The following is a 17,008-nucleotide window of genomic DNA, read 5'->3' on the forward strand; positions in this document are numbered from 1 at the left end:
GACAAGCGGGGACTGTGTCATCAACGATGACTTGTTTTAATATACTCTAACGTTTATCTTAATACTGAACTGATTCTAAATTGTTTACAGAATTCCAGTCGATTTAAAAAGTTTTGTATATTTCATTGGTGTAATGAAGGGAGATTCCGAGGTATGGGACACAGTATGGCGACGGCAAGAGGTATCCAGCCATGCTGATGACGCACACGCATTACGTCAGGCACTGGCAGCCTCACAGTATCCTTGGGTACTATGGAGGTAATTTAAATAAATTTATTAACATCTTTATTTCTCAATATGTTCTGAGTATATTCATGGATGAAAGAAAATAAAAAAATGGATATTAAGTACGAAAAGTGTAGACAATAAAGAGTTAGGGAACGTTGTCTGTTATAAGCTGGCATGGACGAGGGGGAAATCATATGGCAGGTAAAGGATATTGTTGAAGTTAAAGTGAGAAGATTCGATTGCAACGGGTTTTGGAAATGACTTGCCTCGAGTTGCTTAGTTTTTGAGTCAGGGAAAGGAACACAATTGGTGGGACGGGAATATATAAACTCGTAGAAGAAAGGCAACTGCAAACTGCTTTCATCATCTCCAAATTTCAATAACGTCTTACAAGTACTAAATCAATGCAATAAACATTTATTACTGAAAAAATAATCCGCCACCTGTTCAATCGAACATGACAGGAATAGTGGAATCATTCGTCTCAAGATGGAAATGTTTTCATTTTCAAAACCTTATCTACAGTTAACAGGGCAAATAATTGTTGTTGCCAGGTTCATGGAATGGAGCTTGGATAGCACGAAAGTTCGGATGCAATACGGTCCGTCGAATATTGGAAGCGTGGGAAAGACGCATTTTGGGCAAGCCTTGGCTTTTGATTTCATTGTAGAAAAATGGGACGTTATCCGAGAAAGGTAATTTGATACGATTCTGATTTCTGACTTGTGCGGCGTTATTGCTGTCTACGCCATTGCACGATACTTAAGCCAAAGAAGGTGATCTTATGAAGATAGTATGCGCCTCGTAAGTGAAAGTCTAAAATTGTCCAAGATGAAACGTTCAACCATTCTCTCACCAAACCAAGAATAAAAATAAAGGATCGCGATGCAAAGGTTGGTTTTAGAGGCATTAATTTACCTGTCATTGACCAATATTTGAAATTCAAAATGGCTGCCATCCCAGTGTTAAATCTAGCACTGCATAAAAACCCTATAATACTTACTGTATTAACATGGATTATTGCCTGTATTTTAGCTGAAGAGTGCATATACAGATGAATACAGTCAAGAATCCACATTTTGTATTCAGCAAGCCTGTATTCATGTGGATTCATGTGAATTCATGTGTATATGCTATAATACAGGCAACTCATTAATGTGAATTTAGGCCAGAGAAAAAAAAAACTTGTTCATCGGATTTTTTGGACCAAGTCCCAGGAGCGGCGAGCGAAATTTTTTTCTTATTTTTTTTTTTTTAGGCCGAAGGTAAACGCGGTTCTCTGGCATTTTTGCACAGATGCAAACAAGGAAAGATAGTTGTTTCTCCTTTTACCAGAAATATCTCAGATAAGAAACACTGATACTGGTAACTGAATACAATACTATATTTCCCAACAATAACATAGGCCATTACATTAACAGTTAGTGTTTGCACAACATATTCTGAGTATTTCAACATTCTCTCAGAATAAAACTGAAATGTACAGCAAATCACTGAAATCCAACAATTCAGTATTGTCCTTTAATATTGTCCTGGTGGGACCTAGCATCTGAGTTCTTTCATTTTACTTTGGCCCCATGTTTTGGCCTCTTTACCACTGTCTCTACACATTTTACACAATGGTCTAACAACACTGTACTGTGAAGTTATATAGTCATCATTCAGATCGTACTTTAACATCGACGCAACCATGTGTTTTGTCATTGCCGTAAATTTTTATACTTTCGATGCAATTTTCATTCAATCGGACGCACCGTCAATCCGCTGTCACGATCTTGTTGAATAAATCGCCAAACGTAATATCAGGACAAACACTGAATACTAGTAGCGTCTTTGGAACTAACTGTTGGCCATCACGTCGAATGTTGGCGGTCAAATTAATACTCACGATGTGACATGTACGAACCTTTACAAAACGAGGAAATTTCTGGCCAAATCGACCCAGTTTGCGTCGTGATTCGCCAAATTCAGACGTCACAACAACGTGTTGGCGGTCAACTAAGTCCGAACACGTATGAAGTCTCATTCAAAATCCCGTGCCCGCGAAAACCCGACACAAGTGTAGGGCGCCACCAGCGGCAGTACTAAAAAAAGTAAGAATTTGCCGCGATCGAAAAAAAAAATTCCAAATACGCCAAAGTAGAAGCGGCGATTCCGATGAACAATTTATTTTTTCTTCCTGGCCTTATCTGAATTATTGGGTTTTCATGCAGTGTAGAGGAAAGTAAAATGTATGATTTTTGTATTTTATACAGATTTGCCAGCTTAGTTTTTGGTTTTGGAGAAATGATTCAGGGAGTGACTTCATTGATAAATAATAAGTCACAGATGAAACAGGTGAGTGATAAACATATCTATAGAGGGCGCAAGCAGTTGCGGAATGAATACGCTGATCTTAATTTTCCAAAGACTTTAAAGTTTATGACAATTTAAGTTTCTGACTAGTTCGTTCTAAGTACGTTTTCGATTTAGTGGACAGCTTATGATGGAAAAAGTATTTTCTTCTCTGATAGAAACTGTAAGTGTTTGTCTTTTTTTGTTACCTGTCTCCAGCTTGAACAGCTATTTTCCCAGAATCCCCCGGGAGGTTCTGGCGATAAGTCAGCACGGCTGGCCATCGAACAAATCGGCATCAACGTGGCTTGGAAGGAACGCTATGAAGAGGAGGTGGCACAGTTCCTGAAAGAGAATTCAACAAGTTGAAATAATTGAATGCCTCGCCGACTATATATAAAGCGGGTGCAAGGCAACCATCTTGTCTTGTCTCATCGAAGATTTCCCCTGTCAGTAGTGGCACCTCTTGAAGGGTTTCAGTGTGGATAAAAAACGTCACATCTTGATGACGTCATTGAAATGTTTTTGTAGTGTGACGCCGACATAAAGGAGCTGACGGAAGTAATGCGAACAATGCTGCCAGTCACCTTGTGTGTATTACATGTACATGAAACGATTAAGCAATAATTTTGGGGTAATTATTTCCAAAGATGTGAATATGTTCAGAGTATTACGTAATGTAGTCATCAGGGACGGTTTAACAGGTTTTTTGATAAAAGTTTATAAATCTCGCGTCATCAGATGATTTTATTCAATTCAATATTGGAATAAACAAAAGATAAATTATCAAACAGGTAACGTTTTTTTGCAAGGAGTAAATGCACCTTCTTGATGACAAGTTGGCTCTAAAGTCTTTCGTAAGTACACTGTGCGAAGCGCTATGCGTTCTTTCACCAGTCACGTAAATTTTGAATATCTTTTAAAGGCAAGAATGCATAATATGGGCGGGAAACGTGTGACAGTAACGACTACTCTTGCGGAATTCGAATTTTCATATTTTCAGCCTCAAGCGCTACCTATTTTCTGAATATATCGTTGAAGTTACCTTCATTCGCCAATTCTTACGATGACTATTAAAAGAGTGACGACAAAATATGGTGTACACGACAGTGTCATTTCGAAAAGATGTTACACTAAAGTTACTTTAAACTTGTTAATTTCTTTATATGATTACCATTTGCGAGAACCTATGCATATTATTATTATATACCCGTGCCCATATCGCTTCATCCTAGTGACGTTCACCGTAAAATATCAGCTGTGATATTTCACGGTAAACGTCGAGATATGCACGATAAACGTCATCGGTTTTTGGACTGCGAAGCGATGTTGCCAACGTAAAATATGACAGGGCTTCGAGGAACACGGGTATTTCTGGTTGCCAAATACGGAAATAACATGTTTAGTCTTGTAATGTTTTCCTATGGTTTTCCTGTTAAAGATATTGTATTTTGGCCAAGCTCTAGCAAACATTCTGCCGTTCGGACGGCACGTGCATGGTCTAACCCGAACAGGTATAGTGATCGCGTGGCGTGACAGCGATGTCGCGCGCGCGACGACTGTTGACATGGCAACTCTCCGGGTAAACGGACAAAATGCCGGTCCCCTCCGCGCGAGCTCCGTGCCGTACGACGATCGAGTGCTCAATTTTTTTTTATTTAAAATGCAAAAGAACATTACATGATAATGCAAGTCAAACGATAATGCGTCGTCAATGATAATACACATTTGCTTAAAATCGTGCATCACGCTTCATGCCTCTGTAGATGTTATTTTCCCGTCCTAGTTTTCACGTCTTATTTTGCATTGCGAAAGTGATCAACTTCAACAACATATTTCAACCATTTTCTTTCGAAATCAATAATAAAAATCAGGGGTCACCGTGCAAATTGTGGTACTAGAGAAACAACCTACCCGAGATTTATCGATATTTGAAATTCAAAATAACCGCCTTCCCTGTGCCAACCAAATGGAGAAAAATAAGATGTTCTATATTAGAAAAACTAAGACTGTAAAAAGTGTGTCTTTCCACCAAGAGCTTTAAAACGAATCCCAACAAGCTGTAGATCGATCATGAAAAATACTTTGTTAAAGTATGAAAGTCCGAATATCTGAACTTTCCCCGAGGGAATCATGTGACGACACAGTCACGGTGATTTGGCTGATTTATTTAACGTCTGCTCATCTGTTATGTCTGCATGTCTCCGTGGCAAAAACATTGTACAATTTCTTACTTTGATGTAAATGTATATCAACTAATATGGCATAATTGGATGGTGAAGTAATGTTGATTTAATGTACAAATCTTATCTCATCTACTTTTATTTTTATATTACACACTTATTTTATGAGTAATTTGCGATATTGCAACATTCAGCTATATGGCACCTAACACTTTTAGAAAGTAGCAAAATATGAAAATCCAATTATACCAAATTAGTTCGATTCGTGTTTAAAGTGATAATGTCATTCTAATTACTTGGAGTAAATCTGCTTTGAAAGTCAATAAATACTTCCAATCGCTTTGTTCGCACTTGTAGTTTTATCGTCTACCATTGTTACATTCAGCTTTTGTACAGATGATTTGTGTGCACATGCGTATGTGTTGTGATTGTTCTGTTCAATAACGACGTACACTGAAATTAAAACTTGGTAGGGGACACGTTAAAGTAAAATTTGAAGTGCGCCACCAGTCGCCCACTCCTGATTTTTGTCGGTGGCTGCTTTGCTGGACACGTAAAATTGTCTAGTGTTACACCTCCCCATTGAATTGAAATACAGTTGACGCGTTTGATTCCATGAGAAGACGCATTGTTCAACGTTTACTCGGAGACGGTACTCTTGACTGAGTTCACGCGGTAGACTACTTAAACTACGTTCGTTTTCAATGACGTCATGTTCCCGAAATAGACGGGACTTTCCAATTCACTTGATAAACATCAAGTGAATAAAACTAAGAAGGACAGTGCAGCCCATGCCTTCGAAAGGAAAAGCCGGTCTTCGTAAAGCAGTAAGCGTTTCGTTTTCAAGTCACAGTGTGTGCCTCGCCGGCACATAGACTCAGCGAGGTGTACGCGTTCAACGGGGAAGACAGATTTGTTAGCTTAGGAGGTCGCTGTTCCGAGCCTACATTCTGGCAGCTCCTTGTACAGGTAAATACACTAAAACATCTGCACGTAAAATACTTATTCGTCGATACAATGTGATTTTGGTCGATATTTTACCACATAAGTGAGTATATTCTTCTTCCCCTGATCGGTTTTGACGCCTTTTATTGCAAAACTAGCTCTTTTTGAGTTTGTTTCGAATACTTGTTTTATCGTCCAATGACAGTCTTACTGGCCGCGTGTATCCACACTTTGTGAAAATTTTTTTAAAGGCATTATGATTTTTTTCCAAGGGTTTGTCTCTCCTTTTAGGGCAGGTTTGAAACTTAAGGCAAAGTCATTGGGTCCAAATTTTCGTGACAGCGCATCTCATTCATTTTCCCGTCAGCCAGTTCGATTTAATGAAACCGTTTCGTTTCGATTGTCGGTCCACAAAGTGCTGACTCAGAGCAATATGGCGGTTTGCACTCGGCCAATTCCATTTGTTGTGACCTCGTACCTATTCTGTCTTTTTTGTGCTAAAGGCGACAGGTGTACCCAATGTAATTGCGCCAGGTAAAGAATCTCTAGAAATGTGACTTTCAATGATCATCGTTGCACAGTTTCTTGGATACCTAATTTGGATGCCTAAATTGCGAGGATATTTTGACGCTGTCAATATGAATGACTGCCGGGGCCTGCCAATCAACTAGTACAGCTCTAGTGCCGCCGTCCAAACTGTGTATTTATTGTCGTCATGGCATTGGACTCGTATTCGATGAGTAGACAAAAGAATGACGTAATTCTTTTATAATGGATTAAAGGATTCTAGGAATCTTTATTCGAGATTACTCGGAATACACGTATTTCGATGCAGAGTTTATAATGCAATTTGTTTATTATCCTTACTTTTTATTGGCAAGGGCAGAGGTAGTTATGTGCCTCGAAAACGAAAGTGAAAGACTTCAGCTTTTCCTCAAACGTTCCTCAAGGAATCTTTCATACACTTTCGCTTTAAATCTAATATATACATCAGGGGTCACCGTGCAAATTTAGGTACTAGGGAAACAAATTACGCAAGATTTACTGATATTTAAAAATTCAAAATGGCCACTATTCCTGTGTTAACTCTATAGTGAAAATAAAATTCTCGATATTTGAAAAACTAAGGCGGTGAAAATTTTTTTCTTACATCAAGAGCTTTTAAATGAGCCCTCACAAGTGGTAGATAAGAAAAGAATTGTAGAAACTGAGAGTCCGAATGTCTGTCTCCGAGGCGCGTTCTACCTTTGAGTTAAATATACTATAATTAGTCACACGGCCCATTGCAAGTATCTGCAATTCCAAAGTCCCGGTACAACTATCTCAAAATGTTCAGATTTTCCCCTACCTTTGACAATAAACTCAGTACTTTTTTCTGAAATCGGTTAACTTTCCCTACTGCATTTTAAGACCTGCTTGAAACAGTGGTCGCACAGTGTGCTACATAGAAACGCAAGACACATTTATGCGTTCTGTAAATCATATCCTTATAGGCCTACATCGACAGGGTTAGTTACAACAAATTTTGTGTCGTTTGTCTATTGGCGCCATTTAGTCCATACATAAACCTGGGACTTTATTCAAATAGCATAGCATTTCCATCGTGTTCATAATAGCAGCTCCAGAGACACAGTGCTTCGAGTGTGTCGATTGGTAACACACTGATTTTATTCATTTGTTTCGGTCGACAGGCAGAATGTCTCTCTATATACAAAAATACATCTCAGATATCAAAACCTGTGTCAAGAGCTTCGACGGTGATTACGTCAACCTTGCCTGGGATGTGCTACGAGAGAGCATAGTGGAAGTTAGAAACCATATCAGGTGGCTTAGGAATATTCAAATTAACAGCAGAGACGTGAATGCGGAAGTTGAGAATGCCATTCGTCAAGTGAAACGAGTCTACCGCATTTTACTGGAAGAGTGTGTAAACATCAAGTAAGTCATTTTCATCACCAAAATCATCTCTTAGGAATGAATATTTATATTCTTGTCCCTGGACATATCATAAACTTATATTTTTCATTCTAAAGCACTTGATTGTATAGTTGAAGAAAGTTGAAAGTTGACGCATACATTGTCACGAATCACAAAGTTTTATTGTTTCAGCGTTTGACCTTAATTTTCAAAGTTTGTATAATATAGATTGTCAAATTCTTCCCACTTCCGGGCCTGGTATGTCAATCTACATATCGCTCTAAAATGCTATGTCCAAACATAGTATAACGCTCTATATAAGCGGATACATCATTTGCGTCAGGTCACAGGGTCAAATGCCACTTAACTCCGGAAAACGTATAGTACACGAGTGTATCATCTAAAACTCGGGTTCATTTTTTACGCCATAGTTTTCAAGAGGGCGACAACAATTGCTCGCATGTTTTACCGGGTACATCTGTAAGTCATTAAGCTGATATTGGCAAAAAATATATGTATTTGAACTATTTGATCATGTGATCTCCAGACGCATTTTTCTTACATGTATCTGACGCTTCTGTTTTCGCTTGTAAAGAATTTGGCATTTTATAAAAGTGTGCTCCTGCTTTTCCCTTCCCATCTATTGTTCCTCATTGTTAACAACCCCACTTTTTGAATTCAAGACATTACAGCAAGCAGTTTGAGTACATGCTTCAGTGCCTTAAAGAAGAAGTACAGTCAAGACACGAGGGCGTCGACACGTTTCTATGGCGACATCATTTGCAACGCTACAAGGCTCTCTTCGACAACGAGGACATCGAATATTTCTCAGAGATTGCGGAAATGGACTTAGGGAAATTTCTTTTCTTCCGAGAATACATGGAACGCCAGGATTTCAAGATCCTTATGAAGGAAATTGAAAAAGCAGGTAGGCTTGCATAGTTACATCGGCAGGTTCTCTAAGATTTTCAAACTTTGAATTAGCTTGTTTCAAAATGTTCTCAACGAAGCAATAAAACGTATGATGGTAATCAATAAGCAACATTAGATTCAATCAATTTCGTTTTTGATATAGGGGAGCACAGCTTATCTATAAAATAGCGTTTTAAATCTAGTACATTCGACAATGAAACTCATAAATGCTATGGAATGATATACACGACCCAAATAAAATGAGCGTATATCAAAATTGTTTAAATAGTTCTTAGTTGTAAGCAACTCATTAACAAGAGGGATAAACATCATTTAATTGTGTTTGGGATATTCACTTGATGATTCGATGATTCATGGTACTAGTCGAGATAACATAAACAATGTTCAACTGAATTAATTACATGTAAACTACATGTACGTAAACCTCGATGAGAATAGATTTATAAATTACTTTCTCTTAAAGATATTCCCGCCTTGTGTCGTCCTCCTTAATAAACGTGCGAAATTAACTATGTGATTTACAGTAATAATAAAGCAAATGAATGTTTCCATCTGCTGTATCTGCATTCTTCTAAAATCTTGAATTGATATATTTCACAGAGCTCAACACGTACTACATCCAGCACTGCATGGAAGGAGATGTAACGAGACTCGGCAGTCAGTGTGACATCACGTCACAGAAAGTGACGTCATCGCTCAACGGGTCACTGACTGAGACGCAGAAGGTGACACTGAGCGTCATCCGCCACCTAGAATCACGAAAGTCCAGGAACGAGACGGCCGGCTTTGGGTTTAAAGTGCTGGGAACCATCGGGCTTATGGCTGTCGTTGGTGGCCTGCTTTCGGCTTCAATAGTCGGTGCCGTTGTCGCTGGAGTTGGCGCAGTAGCAACTGGTGTCGGTGTTGCAGGAACAGCAAAAACCCAAAACGGTCAGTATGGCCTCTTGAAGAAATAATTTATTAAACAGCCCAGTTAAATACGCAGATCACATCTAACCACTTAAGCAAAATAAGAACTATATGTGCTACCGATAACCATGTGTACCCTAGAAAAAGCAGCCGTGCCCAGACCTTTTTTTAGCATTTAAAAATGTGAAGTAAATTTCTTAAATAATTTAAAGAATTTACATTTAAAGCACTTTTTGCGGTTTTAGGCCTTCTTTGAGGTAGTTTCACTTGGCAAAATGCTTAACTACAATATACTTACATATAATGATTCTATATACTCGCAAAGTACGTTAAGTATACACGTATGTGCGTATTAAATGTACAGTGTACACTTGGTTCGTAGAGATCTCACGTTACGTATACTCTTGTTCTGCATACATCCAAGTTACACGTATATGATCGTATTGATACGTGCCATATACGTTCTGTATTCTAATACTAAGGTATAAGGATCGCTTGCCTATAATTATATCAGTAGGAACAGATAAACGTGCTCCAGGCACGAAAAGGCGTAACTTGACAGAATTAAGGTGGACAATTCTATGTCAAAAAGTGGAAATAAGGTCTGCATCTACATTGAACTCGACACTATTAGCAACATAAACGTTCATAAACCAAAGTGTGGTTATTGCTGTTAACATATTCTTGCTAACAATAGCGGTAATTCAATAAAGCTAACATACCTCCTTTACTGCAAAAGATAAATGCCAATTTGCATTGAAAGTATCATCATTGCACGTCAAAACAGCAAAATCTTTACCTTTGGAATTCTTTTTCGATATTTTCACAGAAGTTGCGAAGATCAGACAACAAATGAAGGAAATCGAATCGATGATGTCACACTGGGAAGGCGTGATAAAGCATGGAATCATATCCTGGAAGGAACTCATTATCAGATTTAAAGAATTAAGAACCCTACTCAAGGAAGGCGTTGTCAAGCTTAGAAGAGAAGAACTTTACGACATCACCTCGCACTTCCAAGCTGCTGAGAAATCTCTTGGAAATTTCAACAAACAGACAAGTGACTTTGCAGAGGAAGTCCGCCGTGTTGTCAATACTTGAGGTCATTCCGACGACATTTAGAAAGAACATTGTCATTTATTGAGATGCAAACTTATAAAACATTACTTATCTGGCCTTATTTTACTATACAGAATAAGTATTTTTCTACTTTAAAATGTTATATTATTTAGGGAAATGTTGTCAATTTCCATTTTACACTATTAGGGAACTCATACGGGTTGTATAACATTGTGATTTGAAGTGACTTATGGCTAAATGCTGAACTAGTCTGATATTCTCAATATCTCTAATATACACTATGTAGTATTTTATCATTTCCTCATCCATTTTGTATGTTACTGCCCTGGGATTGAATTCAGTTTTTGTTTTGCACAGCATGCCTTACACCAATTTTTGATTACCGAAATGTACATTCCAAACGTGTAACAATGGCATACCTAGATACTCGTCACTTTCATTCTTCACCTTCACTCTATACAAATGAATATTTTTGAAAGTCTTTCCATGCAAATCTCAAGAGGCTGTATAAGTATTAACCGTTCTTCTAACGAGGTGCTCATTAAATAAATAATTATGATCCAAGACATATTATGGCAGAGACTGGGTATCTTTTCATTTTTGTGAATACTTTTGCATAATAAGTGTTTCAGTGCGTGAATAAATGAGGTATGAAGGTAATGATGTAATGACATGTGACTTGATGTGCAACTTGCCGCAATACTTAAAGTTTTAGAAACATTCTCTTTCAAACAAATAAAGTTTGAAGGCACCTTTGATGAATTGTAGTTAAAACAGAAGAACGGCGCTTAAGTGTGTGTTTTGATCGTTCTGTTAAACACTATTACGTCATTGATTCACTGAACTTCCTTTGCAGCAGAGGACGGGTTCAAACGTAGTACTTTTGAAGTGCGCCACCAGTCGCTCACCGGGTTTTTGTTTGTGGGGCATGTAGGTCGCATGCTTCGTTTCTAAACAGGTAAACATGGAAAAAAGGTAAAATTGTTTAGTGTTACACTACTTCATAAACATACAATACCATATAAGTCGCTAGAGGCACTGGCATTCATTAGAATGCACACTATACGACGTTTACTTGGAGGTAGTACACAGCTGAATGATCGATTGAATTCTAAAAATAGGTTGTTTTGAATTACGTCATTTCCCGAAATAGATTGGGATTTTCTTATATACTGATAAAAATAAGCGTGGGAGCACATTTTAGCCGAAGCCTTCGGAAGGTGAAGTCGCTCGTCCACACGCGTGCACCATGTAAGCGTATCGCGAGCAAAAATCACTGAGTTTCTTCGCTGGCACTTAAATTCAGAGTGTTTTTTACGGCAGAGACACACTAGCTTGCTTTGAACGACAGGATATCGAGCCGATATTTCGATCCGGCAACCTCTTGTTATTCATCGATTGGCTGTTACACTGATTGATATTTGACCAAACAAGTGAGTATCTGTTTGTTCCCTTGAACCGCCCTGACGCAGTGAACTGCTATATTTTGTATACGTTCGCCTATCACTTTGTGTTTTTACTCGTGCTTGTATTTTCAAACGACGATCTGACCTTTGTATCCACACCTCGTGAACAAATTTATAATGAGATCTCACTTTTCATTTGCAAGGGTTTGTTTATTCAGTTTTGGGGAATTCCCATGGCATTGTCTTCTTAAGGTTTCGTGAAAGTACATTGTTTTCCTTCAGCCAAATCGCTTTAAATTAACGGTTTCGTTTTCGAAGGTCGGCTACATGCTGAGCACAGCAATATGGCGGTACGTACCCTGACCATCGATTCTGGGTCTATGACCTTTGTATCCAACTATTTATATGTTATCTATTTATATGCACATGTACCTCAATGTCATCTTGCCTGATGCCGACTCTTTTAAAAGTCTGACTTTCAAATAACCATCGCTGCACGTTTCTGGGATAATTTTGCAGAAACTGCATAGCTATATTTGTTGTCATTATGAACGATAGGCAGGGCCTGCAGAGAGGCGCTGTTCAAAACTGGGTATACATTGTCATGTAGGGCCATAGTATAGTGTAGCCTCATCTTAGGTGGATAAACAATGATGTCATTTTTAATGGGTTAATGGCTTCTAAGAAACGTTGTTCAACGATTACTCGGAAAACACATTTCGAGGCGGAGTTTATAACAAAGAACTTACTTATTGCTCTTTTTGTTATCGGCAAGGGTTCGAGGTATGTGAGTATCTTCAGTGAGCGCAAACAACATTCGGTAACTCATTGTTGGTCTCGTGGCTTATAACATATATCTGGAACTTCAAAATTCCAGGTACAGCTCTATCAAAATTTGGGGATTTCCTCCAACCTTGACAATTATGCTGCAACATTTTTGCCGATAACGGTGAACCTTTCAAACTTAATACTGTTCAAAATATGCCATAGAAAATGTTTTTTATACTTAAACATTTAACAAATTCTGTCCTTGTGATCTTTCGAAACACTTATTTGTAGAAACGGGGTATTCTTAGTGCTGACTTAAGACGTATTTTGTACATGGTGCCCTATGTAGGAACGCGGGTCACAGATGGACGTTCTGTTGTCCATGCCCCAATGTATTGAAATAACACTTTAACAGCTTTCAATCACACCAAAGACCCCATCCTTTGTCAATTTGTGTTGTTGGCTCAAAACATCGAAGTAGGACTTGATTCAATTAATGTGGTCTCTAGAAACTGTTAATCACATTTTCATGCAGAGGCACAATGCTTTGAGTGTTGCCAAGAATGATACAATTATTTTCTGCATTTGTGTTTTGATCGACAGGCGGAATGTCGCTAATACGAGAATTCATCTCAGATATCAAGGCCTGTGTCAAGTGTTTCGACGATGATTACGTCAACACTGCCTGGGACATGCTACGTGAGAGCATAGTAGAAGTTCGGCGTCTTATCATATGGCTTACGAGTATTCAAATTAACAGCAGAGACGTGAATGCGGAACTCGACAATGCCATTCGTGAAGTGAAACGAGTCTACCGACGTTTATTGGAAGAATGTGTAAACATCAAGTAAGTATTCATTACCAAAACCATGCCATTATTCTTGATTATTGATGTTCGTGTCCTAAAATCTATTATATACTTTGACTTTCCGACATTATCCATTGATCAGACATATTTTATTTCAAGAGAAAGTCGTGTGTATAATATTTGCGCGAAATTTCTTTCACTTCTGAGAAAAGGCTTCGAACGCTGCAACAGTTTCTGATCTTGGCTTGAATGTTATGATTGAATGTACATTATTTTCATTATTTCAAACGATTCGTTCGTGATTTGGTGATCTTGACCAACTCCTTAAAAAAGAATGGTGGAACAAACTGAGAGGCAAGATTCATACTATGAGAAATTACTCATTTAATTTGGGTATTTTTACCATATTCTTACTTTCTTCCAAGATTTCCGACCTATAGTTTTCGAAGTAGACATTTAGCGGTGTTAGAAGTTGTTAGATGTCAAAAAAAATCAGTACAGGAGAGCGCTGTTATAAAATTAAGCAACTGCTGTACTTATTTAACTGGTGTTCAACGAATATCTGGAAAAAAAATTACAATAATATGGCTGTATGTTTCAACGGGTATTTGTTTGTGCGGCCATAATGCCAAAGTTGGCAAAACATTAAAACTTTTGACGATTTGTTCCAGTAACTGGTACCTCAGGAATTAATATTACGTCAGTTAAATAAGTATTTCGACCTTTCTATCCCTTTTGCTTTACATATTCGGTTCGTTTGTTTGCGTCTTTTGTCCTCTGCAATTTCACATGTTTACTTCTTTCCCTCTTCTGTGGTTCCGCTTTTTTTAATGATTTCATCTTTGTAATTCCAGGCACTTCAGTAAGCAATGTGAGTACATGCTACAGTGTCTTCAGGCAGAAATTCTATCAAGGAACTTGGGCGTCGACACGTTCCTATGGCAACACCGTTTGGAACGCTACAGGGTGCTCTTCGAAAGTGAGGAGATCGAATATATATCTGAGATAGTGGAAATGGAGCTGACCCATGACTTGGTAAAACATTTTAGAGACAATATGGAAACCTCGGATTTTGATGCACTCATGGAAGAATTTGACAAAGCAGGTATGATTGCTTAGTAACATCAGTAGAGCTAGTACCGTTTTGAACGTTAATTAGTGTGCTTTCAATATTAATTCAAGCTGAGTGACGAAGCATAAGGCAGATCTTTGATGTTGCAAGACTGACTGAAATCTTCGTGTAAGTACAGTAAAGTACGTTGTCGTTGGGTTGTAATACACGAACATCGTCCTATTTCATCAATTTTGTTTTTGAATAGATGGGTGCCGTGGCAAGAGAGTAAAGACTGGTTCTAACACATTCGGCAGTTCAAATCATAGCATGTATCATGCGATATTTTCTTAGTTGATAAATTTAGCTAACAAATACTTAGTGTTTAAACAGCGCTGGGAACTTGTAAACTACATACAGATCGTACGTTTAAAAGGGAAGGACTGTTTAATTCACATTCGGATATTCGGAATTCATTAAAATATGAAATGTATGTAGAATTAGTTGTATCACCATCCATGATTAGCAAATAGACAGAACATAAACAATGTTCAACTAGATTTGTTTGAAATTTATACCACAGTAGGTGAACCTCTTGGAAAATAGAGTGATTGATTGCTTAAGTGTACTTCAACTTGGTCTTTAACTTAAATTAGGTGTACTTCTATCTGCACCCCCTTTCTATAGCTGAAAAGTAAATTAAGTGTTGATTGATGAGAATATTATTAAAGCACAAATTGACAGTTTCCATTTGCTAAGACAAAACACCATAGAAACTAAATCATTGGATTTATATTTTACAGAGCACGATAATTACTACATCCAACACTGCATGGAAGAGGATTTAACGAGACTTGGAGATCAGTGTGAAAGGTCATCAGAGAAAGTATCGTCACTGCTTAGCGGATCACTGAGTGAGACGCAAAATGTAACACTAAGTATTATCCGCTATCTTGAGTCACAGAAGTCCATGAACGAGGCTGCTGGCGTCGGATTCAAAGTGCTCAGCGCTCTCGGGCTGTTGGCCGTCGTTGGTGGTCTGCTTACCTTGTCATTACCTGGTGTCATTGTCGCTGGAGTCGGCGCAGCGGCAACTGGTGGCGGTGTCGCCGGGACTGTGGCAACCCAAAACGGTTAGTATGTATTGAAATAGCCAGTGAAATGAAATTTTGATTTTACCAAACTTAACATAAACCATCAAGAAGCATCTTGTACAAAAACAGTGTTATGAGGGGTAAAAGTTGAAACGTGTTGGCAGGGAACGACGTAAATAAACAGCAAAGGTAAAATATTCTATGTCAAATGAAAGCATCGACCAGGCAAAGCTTTCCGTTGAAAACCACTGTCTCAACATTGACCATTTTTCTTTAAATGGCAGTCATGCACAAACTCTACCACCTGTAAATTCCGACTTTCTCATCAAGGTTGTTCTATTAAATAATAAATGAATCATAAGATTCAACACACCAGTTCAGCAGAAGTTTACGTTTGGTATTCTAAGACTTTTTCTTTTTTATAGAAGTTGCAAGGATCACCAAACAAATCAAAGACATTGACTTCATGATGTCATACTGGCAGGACGTCATTAAGCATGGAATCATCTCTTGGAAGGAACTCATTATGAAGTTCAAGGAATTAAGAACCCTACTGAAGGAGGGCGTTGTCAAGCTTGAAGAAGAGGAACTTTATGATATTACGTCACACTTCCAAGCTGCTGAAAAGTCCCTTCGAAATTTCAGCAAACAGATCAATGACTTTGCAGAGGAAGTTCAACTTGTCGTCGATACGTAGGCTCTCTTGAGTGACAAACAGAAAGACAATTTGTCTATTTTGGGGTGCACAAATTACAAAAAAATAACATATGTGTGCATCGTACTATATTTCAACAAAATCGAGTTGATCGTATATGGATTCATTGTGTCTTCGTGCCTTCTATTCAGTTTTTGTCGACAACCGGCATAACTATGCCTTCTACCAACATAATATAGGAACATATTTACTTGTGTACATTGAGCCTGATAGAATGGCGATTGCTACCAGAGTTTACGAGAGCTTGTTTTAAGACAATACCTTGTAACATACGAGAAAAAAACGCATCATATTATGTGGATGGCATGTGAATAACTCATTCCAGTCAAGCTATGCAGCTAACATTGTGTGTTTGCAACGCCCGACTGTTTTTCCCAAAGCTTGAAATATAAAATTAAAATGATGCAAATTTTATTTTCATGCCATTACTGTGAATAGCGGGCCTATTCCTCACTGGTCGTAAGTATACAGAACTCAGTTCCTACAACAGTTTTGTATTTCTTATGTATGAGCTTGAAGCTTTGATAAAATTACTACAAATTACGAGAAATGGTCTTTTATTTTTCGAGAGCGCGTGACATATGATGATAATGATGATGATTATGATGATGATGACGATGACGATGATTATGATGAT

At 38.1% G+C, this 17,008-nt stretch overlaps 2 protein-coding genes across 2 annotated transcripts; both read left to right on the forward strand.

Moving 5' to 3' along the window:
- Positions 1-5,475: 5,475 nt before the first annotated feature.
- Positions 5,476-11,107, forward strand: LOC139124610 (uncharacterized). Its single transcript, XM_070690742.1, has 5 exons — positions 5,476-5,714; positions 7,382-7,628; positions 8,291-8,535; positions 9,141-9,470; positions 10,279-11,107. Exons 2-5 carry the CDS (start codon positions 7,387-7,389, stop codon positions 10,548-10,550), a joined length of 1,089 nt encoding a protein of 362 aa, XP_070546843.1. The 5' UTR covers positions 5,476-5,714; positions 7,382-7,386; the 3' UTR covers positions 10,551-11,107.
- A 111-nt stretch (positions 11,108-11,218) lies between these two features.
- LOC139124609 (uncharacterized) lies at positions 11,219-16,843 on the forward strand. Its single transcript, XM_070690741.1, has 5 exons — positions 11,219-11,962; positions 13,307-13,550; positions 14,366-14,616; positions 15,366-15,695; positions 16,082-16,843. Exons 2-5 carry the CDS (start codon positions 13,312-13,314, stop codon positions 16,351-16,353), a joined length of 1,092 nt encoding a protein of 363 aa, XP_070546842.1. The 5' UTR covers positions 11,219-11,962; positions 13,307-13,311; the 3' UTR covers positions 16,354-16,843.
- The last annotated feature ends 165 nt before the right edge of the window (positions 16,844-17,008 follow it).

This window comes from Ptychodera flava (assembly GCF_041260155.1).
Source record: "Ptychodera flava strain L36383 chromosome 23 unlocalized genomic scaffold, AS_Pfla_20210202 Scaffold_24__1_contigs__length_23054250_pilon, whole genome shotgun sequence".
NCBI classification, from domain to species: Eukaryota; Metazoa; Hemichordata; class Enteropneusta; family Ptychoderidae; genus Ptychodera; species Ptychodera flava.